General features: G+C 49.0%; 1 protein-coding gene across 2 annotated transcripts in view; it reads right to left on the bottom strand.

Moving 5' to 3' along the window:
- VTA1 (vesicle trafficking 1) overlaps nt 1-16,404 on the bottom strand; it is a 673,843-nt gene that overhangs the window by 190,080 nt on the left and 467,359 nt on the right. For both annotated transcript variants that reach the window (XM_069606814.1, XM_069606813.1), the window contains exon 5: nt 8,889-8,994. In XM_069606814.1, coding sequence (XP_069462915.1) covers nt 8,889-8,994 — 106 coding nt within the window. The remainder of the gene's footprint in view (nt 1-8,888; nt 8,995-16,404) is intronic.

The following is a 16,404-nucleotide window of genomic DNA, read 5'->3' on the forward strand; positions in this document are numbered from 1 at the left end:
TGCAAAGCCCACAGCAAGACGCTCACATGACCCCCCACTGTTAGCACATGCGCTTCCTTCCACTCTTGTACACCGCATGCAACAGGACACATAACGCATGGCGCACTTTCAGCAGCAGCCTACCAGCCTGGACTCTATGCTTTGAATGTATGGGGAGAGTGACGGGATGCGCTTCAGCTGCGCACTCTACCAGCGGCCCTGTCCTGTCCAAGCATGTGTGTCCTGCCCTAACAGTGGCATGGGCAGCTTTTAGGGCCGGGGCGGGTGTCTCCCGAGGGGGCACAAGTACTCGAAATGATGCATGGACAGTGGAAGCTGAAATAATTTCACTGAGTTTGTGCGAGTGGCTCAGCATAGGGAGAGACCACTAACAAACGAGGGGAAGTTGGGGAGTGTGTGCCCCCATTTTTTTAAGTAATGGTTTAAAATGGTTCATTATAAAAAACACTTTAAAAAAAGAAATGGTGTCAAAAGTCATTCCATTTGCAATTGGTTTAGGAGGGTATTCAATGAAAATATCCAGTAGATGGCATGTCACCAATAGCACACACGGGCATTTTATAAAATGTTCAATATTATGCTGTGCCCTCAATATATGCCAGCGTTCAAACTCTAAAATATGTTCATGATGCTGGTGCCCACAGACCACCTCAATTGCCACCGTAAAACGTTTTGTTATGCTGCAGCAGACCCACTTTATATAACATCATTGTAAAATTGTATTTCTTTTACTTATTTATTTATATGTAATGTGCCGGAACCCGCAGGCAAAATGCCCTGATTATTGTTTTAAGTTTTCTCAGATGACGTAAACAAAGTCAGCTGAAACAGAGTGAAGAACATCCTTGTTTTTTTCGGAAAAGTCTACCTTTCTAACTGATGTCCTGACCCTGGACTCTTGAAATAGTTTGTGGCTGGCGGAGCAGAATGGAAGGGCAGTGGCAGAGTGGATGCTATTGGAGGCTATAGGGGGAGAAAAGCAAGGACGGGGAATCAGGAGGAGGTGGGAATAGATCTGGGGGGAGGTGTCGAGTGTCTTAAGGAGGTGGCAACACAGGAAGACGTTCTAAAGATGAAGAGGAGGCGGTTATAGGAGAATCAGTTGGGGAGAGTCTGGAATAGGAGCAGGCCTGGAAGAGGTGGTGACATAAGGAGAAGGTGCTGATCCGGAGACTGCAACAAGGACAGTTAGAGCAGGAAGGAACGGGCATGGAAGGAACGGGCATTAGCCGAAGGCAGGTCAAGAAGGTGGGTGAAGAAAAATAATTTAGGCATGGAGAAAGAGCCCGACTAGGAGAAAGAAAGGGGGTCTTGGGGCACAACCTGGAAGGTGCATAGGACACCTGGAAACTAGAGGCTAGTCGTGGGAACGCCTGAATCTAACTTCAACCCCTGGAGAAACTAGAGCTGTACTGACTGATACTGCAGACAATGCAGCTTCACTGCAATGATAGATTTGAGTACCTGACTCGTGCCTGGACATGTGCAGGAAACTTGCTGTGAGATAGCCATGGATAAGGATCCAGGAAAGTCCACCTCTAGGGTCAACACACAAATTGGCATCTACCCGTGGATGAAAGGACTTGATAACACAGGGTAAGAGACTCTGATTGGCAGAGACGCTTCCAATTGCTACTTTGACTTTTGTTTTGACTTTTGTTGTTCACAAAATAAAAGACTGTAAACTTCATCTTTTGTGTCCAGTTGATAGTGCGTCCCACTCTGCCTCTGTGACAGTGGCTAAAACGCCAAACAACCACAGCCTAGTGTACCACCTCTCACATCGGTCTCTCTCCTACCTTCACTTCCTATGCCAATAGATTCAGTTTCTAGGCAGCGCTAAAGTGCCACTTAATAGCCAAAACAGAAAAAGGGGTGGCTAGGGCAGGAATTCAGTGCATCTTTTTATAGTAAGAAGAGAGGAGTAAGTGCTCATTTTAATCACCAAAATGTAATCAAGGATCCAAAGGAGTGATTCATTATGGCCAATGGCTGTTTGAATGTATGCTAATAAAAAGTATTGCAGGGCTGCTATTCTTTATATACAGAATGATGCCAGAACGTTTCTACAGAGCTATCATTTGATGTACCAGCAACCAATGCTACAAGCAATGATATGATATAAGTCATTTATAACTTGTATGTACACAAGGGTTTCTAGGCAGGGCAAGACAAGGGAGGGAAGACAAACGTCTTCATAGGGATTGTGTCATTCAGATCATGCAAATGCGAGAACGAGCAGTGCAAGGGGAAAGGAAGGGGGGGGGGGTTGCAGCCAGGGCAACGCGGCTCTGGGTAGTGCAAAGAGAACAAGGGACTGTAGGGTTACAGTTGCAGCTCCTAAGTGCATGGTAGGCCGGGATGCAATGAGAAAGAGGCTGTTGCAGTAGCCCAGCCTAGAGAGAACCAGGGATATGGAGACAGTGAGCTTCTGGGGGAAAGTAAAAAAGAGAAAAGAGTCCCTTCGAGGAGGTGCAGCTGGTAGTGTGACGTCTTGGCAACGTCCGAGATGTGAGGAGAGAAACAGAGAGTGCAATCGAAGATGAGACCAAAGTCTTTTGCCTCGCTGGAAGGCGAAGGAAGAGGGCCCAAGGTAGGCGTAAGAGAGGGAAAGCAGGGGTCCCAATGAGAAGGATCTCTGTCTTACTGGCATTAAGGCGGAGATTGTTGGAGGCACACCAATCCTGAATTGTGGATAGACGGTCAGGAATGAGCGAAAGACGAGAGGGGGCTGATGGGACCTTGAAGGAAAGGTGAGGGTCATCTGCATAACACTGAAAGTTACAGGAGAAGGTAGAGATACGGTGGGCCCCCTGGGAGGGGCGGTCCATGAGGAAGGAGGTCAGCTACCCCAGGGCCTGATCCGTGATGCCCAGGAACTCATGGAGTCGACTGATCAAGATGGTGTAGTTGACCATGTCGAAAGCAGAGGAACGATCAAGGAGTATGCGGGTAGAAGGAATGCTGGAATCGAGGTTGGAGAGCAGATCGTCATGGGTGTTCAGGAGAGAAGTTTCCATGCCTGTGGCAGCTCTGACGCCAGACTGATGGTCATAGAGACAACCAACCGATTCAGTGTGGAGAGTAAGCTGGGAGATGGCCAGCACTTCCAACAGTTTGCCCAGGAAAGGGGTGAGGGAGATTGGATGATAGTTTGCCAGGCAGGTAGGATCGGCAGACAGCTTCTTGAGGAGGGGGTTCATAAGGGAGTGCTTAAGGGGAGAGGGGAAAGTTCCAGTAACGAAAGAGTGATTACAGAAATCCGCCAAGGCTAGAGCAAGGGTGTCAATATGGTCCTTGATGGTTCTGGAGGAGCAGGGGAGCACCTGTATGGATGACACTCAGAGATCGGACTTGTCTAGAAACTTCGTCAGGTGTTGTCAGAGAGAAAGAGGAGAAATGGGGAGGAGATGGATAGATGGCCAAAGAGGGGCCAAGAGAGGGAGAGTTAGATGAGATAGAGTACAGGATGTCCTGAGTTTTAGATGAGAAGTTAGAGGCCAGAGATGTACAGAGGGCCTGGGTTGGAACAGGAGAGGTAGAGGTCCATTCCTCATACTGAGGAATGGATAGATTCCAACTGGATGTGCCTCAACAATAGCAAGACTGAGCTCCTGATTTTTGGTTCGACACATGTTAAATCTAAACCTGAGCCCACTTATCAGTCTTTTACCATCAAAGACTGTCATATTCCAATTTCTAAGAAAGTTCAGACTCTGAGTCTTGTTTTTGATTCTCGGATCAGTTCCGACACGCATATTACCCAGACTGCAAAGAACTGATCCTATTAACTTAAACTCTTGAGGAACCTCTGCCCGTTCACATCTGAACCGAACTGTTCTTCAGTCACTCAGACGACTCTTGTCAAGGTTGGATTACGGTAATGCCCTTTTGATTGACGCTAATAAGAGGAGCCTTTAGAACCGCCAGGTTGTACAGAATAATGCAGTGCGTGTCATTAAAGGAAAGTCCAGAAGAGAACATATTACCTGTAGTCGTCAGGAACTCCACTGGGTTCCCATTACCGCACGCATATAATTTAAAGTAGCTACTCTTGTCCACAAATCCATCCATGGTTCTGCTCCTACCTATATAAAAAATCTGATATTTTCCTATGAACCTCCTAGGAAATTCTGTTCAGCCTCCTTAGGACTGATTCAAACTCCTAAATGTAAGCTAGCCAACAGCCTGGGTAAGTGCGCTTGCTGCAAAAATGTGGAACACATTGCCCCTGCACATTAGGCTAGTAAACAATTTAACTGTGCTTCGTCGACAGCTGAAAACGTGCATCTTTGACTGATTTTTGACCCCTTCTGATTTGTTATGCTTTCTTTTGTCCCGTTTTTCATTCTCTTTCGTCGTTCTCGTGTTTTTGTCCAGGCCCTCCGATGCTTGCAGGCTTTCGGCACCTTATAAATATATAAACAGAAAAAACCAAACATACTGCAACAGGACTGGCCAGTTCCTTGCAGATTTTAAAGAGTTTGGCCGTGCTGTTAGAGGCTACAGAGACGCAGTCTTGAATGTGTGCTCTATTCTTGGACAGGGCAGAGGGTCAGTATTGCCTTTGGAGCAGGCGACAGGCCAGTTTGTCAGAGGATGCACCCAATGCCCTCCACTTCCTTTAAGCCCACCCTGCACTTACGCTTCAGGACGGCGAGGTCAGAATCATACCAAGAGTTGCACTTGGAGGTCGGCTTCAGCCGGATTCTCATGAAAGGGGCAAGGACATCCATGGTGTTGGAAACAAAAAGATGCAGATTAGAAAGGGCTGTGTCAGGGTGTGAGTCAGCCGCAGGAGTAGGAGGAGCATAGAAAGTAGAGGCAAAGGCATCCACTGACACATGCTTCATGGGAGGAATGACCAAGAAGGTGGTTGGCAGTGCTGGGGCGGGCTTTGCCTGAGGGATAGAGAGTTTCAGATGAGAGGCGAGTAGAAAGTGGTCAGTCCAAGAGAGAGGCGCGGTCAGAGGGTTAGAGATGGGGGTATCTGAGGTGATGAGAACATCCAAAGTATGTCCGGCAGAGTGTGTTGGGCCAGAGGGTAGAATGGAAAGGGCGAGAGCGTCGCAGAGGTTGTGCAAAAGCCCAGAGGAGGGATTAGAAGCATCCAGGAGGATGATGAGATCTCTGAGGAGAACTTGAGAAGTAGAGGCAAGCCCATTCAGAGATAAAGAGGGCGACTTGACCCGGTGGCCTGTAGATGATGGCCCGTTAGAGATAGGCCAGGAGAGACTGCAGACCAGGCATTCAAAGGAGGCGTAGTCCAGCGTAGGGATGACTTAGGCCGGGACCCACTCCGAAAAATGGCTGATATAATATGCAGAGCTTTGTAGTAAAAGTATATCAAGTCTACTATGTATTTATTGAGGTGGTCCGAGTGCTTGTCAACTAGACTGACATTTTCCAAACCGTTTCACAATTCTAGGAAGGGTTGCTATGCTTATATGGGGCAATATAAGCTAAATGCATTGGGATAAAATTAAAATCCCCAAACACAAAACAAAGAATACGATATTAAGCATTGAAAACCAGGCAACAAGGAAGCCATTAGAGGCACTTTGTGCAGCTTATTCAAGAGAACATGTTGAGTGGCTGATTGAGGGAGAAGTGTACAAATGATATTTTATAAAACAACATGTGGTAATGGTAGGGTGGTGGCCACCTGTTCTTTTCAACAGACTCAAATATGAACACAAATAGCAGGGTAGTGCAGTTAACAATGGAAGTAAAGCAATAGTCTCAGCCTTACTGGTGACAGTTGATCACCTACAGTCCAGGCCAGACTGCTTGAAAAGTGACCTACAAATATTCAAATGATGTCCCCATGGAAATTAAAGCAACCCACAAATCTCTATGGGTCACTTTGGGCTCCTGTTTCTCACCATAAACTACCAGTGGGATTTGGAAGCACACCCCCACCCCTAAAATTGTGCTTGCAATAGGTTTATATTTAAAAAACCGGGCAAGAAGTTTAAAAAAAAACACACACACAAACATACTCCACTGACCTGTGGCGACAAAAGGAAGCAATTATATTTTTGTTCTAAAACACCAACATTCAAAGGAATAATTTGTCTGAACAGGCAATTTCACCCTATCCCGCCTACATCACATCTGCTTAAATGGGCCAAGAAAGGCCTCAAACTATGGTGAAATACAAAAGACCAGAGGAGAGCAAACAGATCTATTTTATCACTGCACCGCCCATAATGTTTCAAAAATCTGACTTCCATTACGGCGCAGTGAAGTGATCACATAGATCACTTTGGCCTGTAATCATAACCCGTCCCCCCTCCCTACTTACCTTTCGGTGGCACACACAGAAGGGTGCCGCCAACTCATCTCTATCCCTGTGGCGTCAGTTCCTCCCACCTACGTGGGTCGAGCTGCCGCTAAAGGATCTTTTTTTAAAAAATTAATTTACTTTTATTTTTTAATACACTTTTTGTCCCCATCTCTACATCTAATGGAAGTGGGGGACACACCTGCAACCCCTGAACCCCATTACACCGAACAAGTGGAGCGGGGGACACCCCTGCAATCTTTGCTCCCCTTAGTCAGTGTAATGGGGGGTTGGGACTTTTGTTCTGCGCAAAGGCGCAGTGTCGGTATTGTCGCCATAATTGTGGCGACATTTTGGACCCATACCGAGGAAACCACCAATGTTTCACTAAAAAGTGTTTCCAGGTACAGAAGTCAGCAGGCAAAGGTAAATATAAAAGGAAGGGACAAAGGCAAATTTAAAAGCTGCATGTGAAATGCATTTTGTGTATATATGATATGATATTTTATTTATATCACGCTCGTACACCGGTGTTTCAGAGCGTGACCAGGCGAAGGGAGGGGAACAGGGGAGAAACAGAACAACGATCTTACTAGGCCTAGTGACATTGAGAATGCGCAAGTGCATGGGGAAGTGAATGGAAGGGGAGGGGAGAAATTGGAAAGTGCAGAGCATAGGAGAGAACAAAATAAATAAGTCAAATAAATAAATAAAGAAGGTAAACAGTGGTAGTGCAGCCGGTAAGTGCCAAAGTGCTTGGTTAGTCAGATAGGATGTATCTGATAAGTGCAAAAGAAGAGTGGGTGGGGGACTGTAGGGGTTCCGATACAGGCCCCAGTGCAAGGAGTCGCCAGGAGGCAGTGCAGGAGGGTGGCAGGGTGAGCAGGTACCTGGGACCAAAGGACAGAGGGTGGCCAGGTGCACAGTGCCAAGAGAGAAAAGCAGATCAGCATGGGAGAAGCTGGGCAAAGGCAGAAGCGAAGAGAAAGGTCTTGATGAGCTTCTGGAGCCATAGATGGTCCTCCTCAAGTTTCAAGGTGGCAGGGAGACAGTTCCAAAGGGAGGCCCCAGCGAAGACAGAGATCTACCCCCAACTTATTTCTTTGAAAAACGACTGACCCTGAGGGAGTTAGAGGAGCGAAGGGCTCGGGAGGGGAGGTATTTACGGAGGGATAGTTGAAGTTATTTTGGACCCAGGCCCCAGAAAGCCTTGTGGACAATGCAGAGGGTTTTAAATTTAATCTTTCCATCCACTGGGAGCCAATGAAGGGATTTCAGAGCTGGAGAGATATGATCCCAGGGCTTGAGACCAAGGACAAGTCTCGCAGTCCTGTCCTTGATTAGTTGTAAATGGCGGCGAGTGGAGGCAGGTAGATTTAGAAAGAGGCTGTTACAGTAGTCCAACCTAGAGAGAATCAGAGCTTGGGCGACAGTGAGCTTCCGAGGAAAGGAGAGGAAAGGAAGAGTACCTCTAAGGAGGTGCAGTAAGAAGTTTGACTTTTTGGAGACGTCAGATGTGTGCGGAGAAGAAAAGTGTGGCGTCAAAGAGGACACTGAGGTTCTTAGCCTCGCAGGTAGGGGCAGGAGGAGGACCAAGGGAGGCTGGCCAGAGAGTGAGGGGAAAGGATGGAGAGGGTGTACCAATGAGGAGGATCTCAGTCTTGTTGGCATTTAAACAAAGATAACTGGGTCTAACTTCTTAGAAGTAGCACAAACACAGTTCACCACAGCACAGATTTGTAAAAAACCTTAAACAGGTTAACAAAGATAATTGGCGGCACATACATTTTGAATGGCGATTAGGCAGTCAGAGAGGAGGGAAGGAGAGGAGGTGGCTGAAGGAAGCCTGAAAATGAGTTGGGTGTCATCAGCATTGCACAGGAAATGTGAGCAGAAAATGTAAATGCAGTAGGCGAGAGTTGCCAGGTATTGGTTGTATAGTGTGCATCGTTAGTGTTTTGTGTTTGGAAGAAAAAGCTTTGTATAGACAGTTTCAAGTTCTGCACAGCCCATGGTCTGGTTCCAGTCTGTGTGGCTGTGGTGTTACCAGGGAGTCGCCTGGTTGTATGAACTCTCCAGTAACTGGGCATGCTGATGTATGGCTGAAAAGATCGTATGGACTCAGGAACCACATCCTGTCGGAGGCGTAGGCAGGATTATCGAACAAGTGGGGCAGGAGGCTAATATAGTTGGGCCAACCTCAGTCAAATTGACATCTGAAAATGCCCACACAGCGCTGCTCAGTGGGCATTTACAGATTTTGGGTGGGCCTTGCCTGCTCAGGGCCTACCCGGTCTACGCCTCTGCATCCTGTCAGTAAGAGGATCAATAATGCTGTCAATATTGATGAGACAAACAAATACACTTAAACCGAAGTTTATGCCTAACTTTTAAGGGGACGATTAAAGCCATCGAGGGGCTTTTTCCCACCAAATCAGTCCTCTTCAACAAGTTATGATTGTTGCAGCCAGTTTGAAATCCAAACAAATGTGTAGCACCCTCTGACTGTGTACAGTTTTTTTCTGTGGGCAAGTGATTGTGTTCTAGTACAGAACATCCAGTCCCTGAATGGAAACATACAAAGAAAAGTAGACAGACGTACCATAGCCTTCCATTCCTACAGGTCCAGCCTGAGGAGTCTCTCCATTCTTCAGACAGTTGTGAATGTATGTTGCTTTCCATCTCGCATACTTTCTGTAATGAAGATTCTAGAAGGAAATACAAATAACGAGAAGTTACAATCCTATTTGCTATTCAAAATATAAATGGTACAGTGCCTCCCTTAAGCTTTCAAGACATCAATTCCAGAAAATGGCCAAAGAAGTTAAAAATTTGGGAGCGAGTAAGTTGAGGGTTTTATAGATTGACCAGTGTTTAAAATAGGCCATCAAGCTCCGGATCCTCAGTAGGAGTCTTAAACACGGTGATGGTAGTTTATGAATGTCTCAAAACTACTCTCCATCTAATACCTGTGGCTAGGTTTAACAAATCTATTTGCTGCTCAAATCAATCTGGAAAAACAAAAGGCAAAGTATTCTTTTTTACCATGCATTAATTTTTTTCAAGATGCATTTTATTCACAAAATTGCAAACATAGAAGAATTTTGAATTCCAAAAACATGGAATGACACAGTTTTAGGCTGTTCCTAAAAAGTTAACTCAAGTACTGGTTGCCCGATCACAGCCAGGTCCTGCTAATCCAGCATTTTGACAAACAGTAACGTTTCATGATGAAACCGTAAAACAGAGCCTCAGAACCACGAATGTGTAAATCTCATTCTTTTTCCAGAGGTACTGCGAGATTAAGGGGAGGGGTAATTTTAAAGTGATAACTGCAATAAAATAAAGTTATTCATGCATTAGAAAAGAAATCATGTACGCATGTGATCATTTTCAATAAATCTTTTTTAAAGTCATGCCTTCTGTAGTATATTTTCCTCTTTACACTGAAACACTGTAGAACTAGAGAACAATTGAGCCTTTTTCCACCTGCTCATTGAAAATAAACACCCATTTACCCCTATCAAAACTTCGAGGGGCAGTCTTATCAACTCTTCAAAGAAAATTATTAGTTACTTATGTAGTCCATAGTCCCCTTTCCTCCATACTGTATGGGCATCCCTTCCAAGGGACGGGAGATGGAACCTTCACCAGAAAAAAAACTTCTTCCCCTTTAAATTTAAAGGCGCGCGGGGGCGCGGCCCAGGGAGCATGTGCTGCCCTGACTCTGTCCTCCGGCGCCACACCTCAGTCCCCATTGACGCGTCGACAATAGATTTAACATTGCCTAATGACACCAGTATTATGAGAGGGGAGGTTGGTTGGACGTATGAAGGAAAGGGGACTATGGACTAAGAGTATGTTAGTCACTACTGTGAGTAACTTATAATTACTCTTACGTCCCGTCCCCATTCCTCCATACTGTATGGGCGATTACAACTGATTGTAGCCCCAGGGTAGAGAGGAGACCCTCCTTAAGCAAATATGTTCCTAAGAGCCGCCTGTCCGAAAGCCGCATCAGATCTAGAGCTGGCATCCAAACAGTAATGCTTGCAGAAAGCCGAGGGAGAGGCCCAAGTAGCCGCCCTGCTTATGACTTGCCAAGGAACATGGCGCTGGAATGCGATAGGCGTTGCCTTGGCCCTGACTGCGTGAGCATGCATGTTAGCCGGGAGCAGCTTGTGCTGGCTCTCCTATGCTTCCTTGATGGCCGAGACCACCCAGCGGGATATGGAGGCCTTAAATGCCCGATAGCCTGGCCTTGAGCCTCTGAAAGTGACAAACAGAGCATCCGACTTGCGGAAGCCCTTGGTCCTGTCCAAATAGAATTTTAGGGCACACCTGACATCCAGGCAGTGCAGCACTCTGTGCTTCGTCCTTGGGATCGGGAAAGAACGTAGGAAGGACTATTTCTTTGTTCAAGTGAAATGCAGATGGAACCTTGGGCAGAAATTCCAGGTGCATCCGCATGACTACCTTGTCCTTGTGAAAGGTGGTATATGGTTCAGAGTCGACCAGTGCCTGGATCTCGCTGACTCTGCAAGCCGAGGTAGGACCGACTAGTAAGGCTGTCTTGAGGGTGATCATCCTAATGTCCACGGATGCCATTGGCTCGAATGGTTTGTGCGCCAGGGCGCCCAAGAGTATGTTAAAGTCCCACAAGAGACCCAGTCTCTTAACGGGCGGGTAGAGCCTAGCGAGACCAGTCAGATGTTTCTTGACGATAGGGTTGGAGGAGGAAAAAATGCCTTCCTCAGAGTTCCTGTAAGCCTGAATGGCTGCAAGCTATGTCCGGCAGGTGTCCACCCGAATGAGCGAGGTGCGCTGAAAAGGAGAGCACGTGGTCCAAATTGCAGGCCAGGGGGTCAATTCCTTTGGAGTCTGCCCAGTGGCAGAATCCGGTCCATTTGCCTTTGTAATGGGCCCTAGTGGTTTTGCTCCTGGTGCCCTGTATGATCTCCAGATTGGCCCGTGACAGGCTAAGGTGCCGATGCGTTACCTGCTCAGGTACCACGCTGTGAGGGCTAGTTTCACTGGCGCGGGGTGGATGATTCTGTCCCCCTGCTGCGCCAGAAGATGTGCTGGGCCTGTTGGAAGGTGTATCGGGGGCACCTCCGAGAGGCTGAGTAGTTCCGAAAACCATGGCCTGGCGGGCCACCATGGAGCTATCAGAATGATGCGGAGTCGATGTGACTCCTTGATCTTGCAAAGTACCCTGTGGATCAGGGGAGTAGGCAGAAAGGCGTAAGCCTTCATGCCGGTCCACTGGAGATGAAATGCGTCGCCCAAAGAGCCAGGGCCCTGACCCTGCCAGAATGCGAACTGGGGACACTTCTTGTTGTGCCAGGTGGCAAAGAGATCCACTTGGGGATGACCCCACCTGTTGAAGATCTCCTGAATAATGAGATCGTTTAGCTGCCACTCGTAATTGTTCGCTCCCAGCCTGTTGAGCCTGTCCGCCTACAGGTTGGATTACCCCGGGAGGTGGACTGCCGAGAGGTAAATGTCGTTTTGCAGGGCCCATTCCCTCATGCTGATCGCCAGTCTGCATAGAGGAGGGAATCTGGTGCCTCCCTGCTTGTTGACAAAGTACATGCTGGTCGAGTTGTCTGTCTGGATGAGGACAACCTTTCCCTTGAGAAGTGGTAGGAATGCTCTGAGCGCTAGCCAGATGGCGTTCAGCTCCAGCCAATTGATGTGGTATTCCTGCTCCTGTCGAGTCCAGGTGCTGTGGACCGAGAGATCTTCCATGGTGGATCCCTAGACTTCGAGCAAGGAGTCTGGGGTGATGGTGACCTGCGGAGTGGGCGTCCGAAAGGGCTTCCCGTCCGTAGGTTGCAGTCCATGGACCACCAGGCTAGGTCCGGGTGGAGAGCTGGAGGAACGTTGATGATCTCCGATTGTGAGCCGCGCTCCTGATTCCATGAGGCCGCAAAGTGCAGCTGAATCCTTCTCATCCTTAGTCTTGTGTGCGGCACGGCTAATGGGACTGCCGCCAGTAGACCCAGGAGATGTTGGTACCACCATGCCGAGGTCTCCTCTCTGCTGAAAAAGTGGGTAGTAGCCCTCTTGATGGCTGAGATTTTGTCCTCCGATGGGAAAACCCTCTCGGGGCACGTGTCCCAAATGAGTCCCAGGAATGTCAGAGTCTGTGTGGGCTGCAGCTGTGACTTCTTGAGGTTGAGTGAGAAGCCCAGGTCGTGCAGTGTGTTCATAAGGGCATGGGGAGAGTGGAGAACCACTTATGGAGATGTAGCCCTGACGAGCCAGTTGTCGAGGTATGGGTAGATGTAGCCCTGTGCTCTCAGGAGGGCCGCCACAGTGTTCATGAGTCTGGTAAAGACCCTCGGGGCCAAGTTGAGGCCAAATGGAAGGACTTTGTATTGGAAATGGTAGCCCATGATCCTGAACCGTAGGAAAGAACGATGGGGCTGCCAAATCGGGACTTGTAAGTACGCGTCCTTCAGGTCCAGGGAGCACATCCAGTCTCCCTTGTCGAACGTCTCCGCTATAAAAGATGGCGTAACCATCTTCAATTTTTGCAGGGGTAGGGAGAGGTTGAGGGTGGAAACGTCCAGCACAACTCTCAGGCCTTCCTGGTTCTTCTTCTGAATGGCGAAAATCCTGGAGTAGAAGCCAAAGCCTTGCTGGGAGGCTGGGACTTCCTCCACTGCCCGGCTCTCTACGAGCTACCGGATCTCTGCCAACAGAGTTGCTGTCCCAACCTGTGGGACTGAAGGGGAGGAGAAGCTGGGATAGGAAAGTGGTACCCCCTGGATACTACGGAGAGGATCCAGGGGTCCGTGAAATTCTGGTGCCAGAATTGTGCATGGAGAGCAAGCCTGCCCCCCCACCGGAGACACGTGGACCCAAAGGGGATTGTCATGTCTTCTTTCCCTCAGAGGCTGATGCTGAGGAGGGCGACTGGAAAAGCCCTTGCCCCCCCCTTTTTTGTTTGTTTTGCACCGGTTCGGAGACGGCGAGCGGTCCGCCTGCCTGGATCTGCGTTCCTGTAAGCCGCGGAACCCTCAATATGTACGACCCCTTTCCGAGCGCTGCTGAGATTGGGTGTACGATTTGGGTGTGGTCTTTGTAAAAATGGATAAAGACTTTGCCATTTGTGAGCTGTTCTTCTTCTTGTCCAGCTCTTCATCCGTAGAGGAGTGGAAGAGGTCCCCCCCTTATCCCCCTCTCGAACAGTAGATCTAGAACGTGCTCCTGGACATCCGGGTTGAATTTTGTTGTCCGCAGCCAGGCTGTTCTCCTCATGTCCGTGGCAATGCAGATGGCACGGCCTGAGGTATCGATATGCGCCACTGTGGATTCCATGAGGTCATGCGCCACGAGCTTGGGTTCCACTAGCCCCGCCTTCAAGCGTGATTGGCACTGGGTGGGGAGTTCCGAGAGAAAGTCCGCAATTTCCAGCCACAACCGCTGGTTGGCGGTAGCCAGCATGGCATCTGTGTTGGCCTGACGCAAGTGCAAGGAGGCGTTGGAGTAGATCTTCTTGCTGTATGCCTCCAAAATCTTCTCCTCCTTGCCTAGCAGCGCCGCAGAGGAGGAGGCTAAGGACGACTGAGGCTTGGAGTATAGTGATGCCGCAGCGATCACTGAGGAGTGTGGCTGAGGATGGGTCGAGAGCAAGAGTGTATCCCCCTCCATCTGCCAGTACTTGGCGTCCAGGCGTCGATTGACCGGCTGGACACAGTGGGGCTTGAGACAACCCTTCTTGGCCAGGGAGACTACATCGGTTTGCAGTGGAATCCCCGTTCTGGCAGAGGGCCGTCTCGTGAGGATTTCAGCCAGAACGCCCTCTGCCGGCTGTTTGACCTCGGGCTGCGGGAGGCCCAGGTACTCTGCCAGGCCAGCCAGACGTTCATGGAATGCCCTGGCTGAGGATGGCATGTCGGGACCCTCCTACTGGTCCGTATCTTGCGGATCTGGAGGATCTTGTGGAGGAGGAAAAGTAGATGGCGCCGGAGGCTGGGGTACAGGGACTGCAGCCGGAGGCTGAGGAGGCGGTGGCGGAGGTTGCAGAGTTGGCTGTGGAGCCAGAGGAGGCGGCTGCACCAGGGCCTGGGGGCCCAATGGAGGCATCTGTAGTGCCTTTAGCATGGCGGGGGGAGGACTTCCCTGACGGCGTCTTTGATGATCACCACCATCTGAGGAGACCTCATGAGACCGAGGAATTTCTCAAAGAGCACCTCCTCACTGGCCAAAGAGGTGGCAGGGGGTACCGACAGGGTAGCAGGGGGCTGCTGGAGCCGCTGCGTACCCAGTCCATATGGACAAAAAGGAAAGTTGCCCTGCACAAATGAAGGGTAGAGGGTAGACTGTACCTAGTTGAGGCCAGTCCCACCTTGACACTCGTTCTTCGCCAACTTCGTGGAATGGCGTCAGACAGGTGCCCCTTTCTGGTGCGGCAGCCATTTTGTTGAGCTGCCTGCCACGTGCCAATGACGTTTTGCTCAGCCCGCTAGGCCCGACCTCATCCAAGACTATAGCGTGTGGATCTGAGGCCTACCCTGCTCCTCGGCCCGGTAGGTTTGACACCCTCGACCCGGGGGTCGGTAGAGCTGCGTTTAAGCGCCCCCTTGGATGTATTGCCGGTATTAGGGCATATCCACTGGCGTAACAGGGGCCCCCGCAGCCCCCCCACTGCGGAGGGCCCCGCAAGCACATGTCCTGGTAGGGGGCCCCACTTGCAGAAAAAAAACATTTAAAAACAAAACTTCTCTTTTTGAATTCACTCTGCCTTCATAAAGAAATAATTTATTTATGAAGGCAGAGTGAATTCAAAAAGAATTTCTTTACGGGTTTGGCGGTAACCGTGCCTGTGCTACCAGCAGGTTGCCGTCAGACCGGTAATTATTTACCGGCGCCCAACTTCCCGGTAACACCGGGGGATTACAACCCCGGCGGTCTGGAAGTCAGCCACTGGCAAATGGTAAATCTCCATTATCATAGTAACAGTGCCAGTGCTTCTGTGAAAACTATTCGTGTGGGTGCCGTCCTGCACGGCAGGTGTGACCTGCCGGGCAGGACGGCAACCACCCGCAGAGCTGTAATATGCCGGCCCGGAAACAATGGTGCCGGTAAGCTTACCGGCACTGTTTCCAGTCCGGCATAGCTGTAATGAGGCCCAATTTCTTTTAGAAGTGTCATGGCTCCCCTCAACCCCAGGATGTGCGCATGTGTGAGTGTATATTGAAAGGGTGCACACTTAAATGTATAGGAGGCTGCCTGCGTCAGTGTATGGTGAAAGGATGCACACTTAAAAGGTATGGGTGGGTGCCTGGGTGTGCGTGTGCCCGTATGTTGAAAGGGTGCACACGTAAATGTATGGGTGCCTGCCTGGTTGTGCCTGTATGGTGAAAGGGTGCACACTTAAATGTATGGATGGTTGCCTGGGTGTGCCAGTATGGTGAAAGAATGCACACTTAAATGTATGGATGTGCGTGTGTGTATATGGTGAATGGTGTGGGTGCTTGCATTCAGGGGAGCAACAAAACCTACATTTCAGGGGCTAACCCTTCAAATGTTGGGAGAGGTGCTAACTTCATGGGCGGTCGGAGAGGGGCAAACTTATTTGTTTGGGGCCTCAAATTTCTTTACGCATTTTAGACCATTCTAGTGCAGCTTCAATGCTACAAGCAGTTAACTCTCTCCTTTAAGGTTGAAAGCACCCACTTATGGACTGCTATGAGAATGTGAGTGGTCTCCTGTTCCCTTTCTACCCTTCCAATCACTCCCTGGCATGCAAGTATTAAACCCACATCACAATTTCAATTCCCTAAAAAATGTGGCATTTGAATGCAGGTACTAACAGTGAAATGCTTTATGTTAGTAATTGCTGGGTTCTTGTTAACAGCGAAACCCAGGTGCTGTTTAACGTCTGTGTCCCAATTCTGTCTGGCAACTGCTCTGAAGGTCAGCCAGGTCGAGTCAACATAGCCCGACATTTCAATGGGAGGGAGTGCTGAATCTCAGTCAACACAATGGTGTTGCAGCAATACTTGCGTTTAATTTTACTTATTAGTAATCTTCATTACTCCTAGTCCTATTCTTCCTCGTCTCAGTGTGTATGAGACAGTACTTGTGTATTACTGGGATGATGT

Source organism: Ambystoma mexicanum, chromosome 4p, assembly GCF_040938575.1.
Source record: "Ambystoma mexicanum isolate Mex_15411 chromosome 4p, UKY_AmexF1_1, whole genome shotgun sequence".
Taxonomy (NCBI): domain Eukaryota; kingdom Metazoa; phylum Chordata; class Amphibia; order Caudata; family Ambystomatidae; genus Ambystoma; species Ambystoma mexicanum.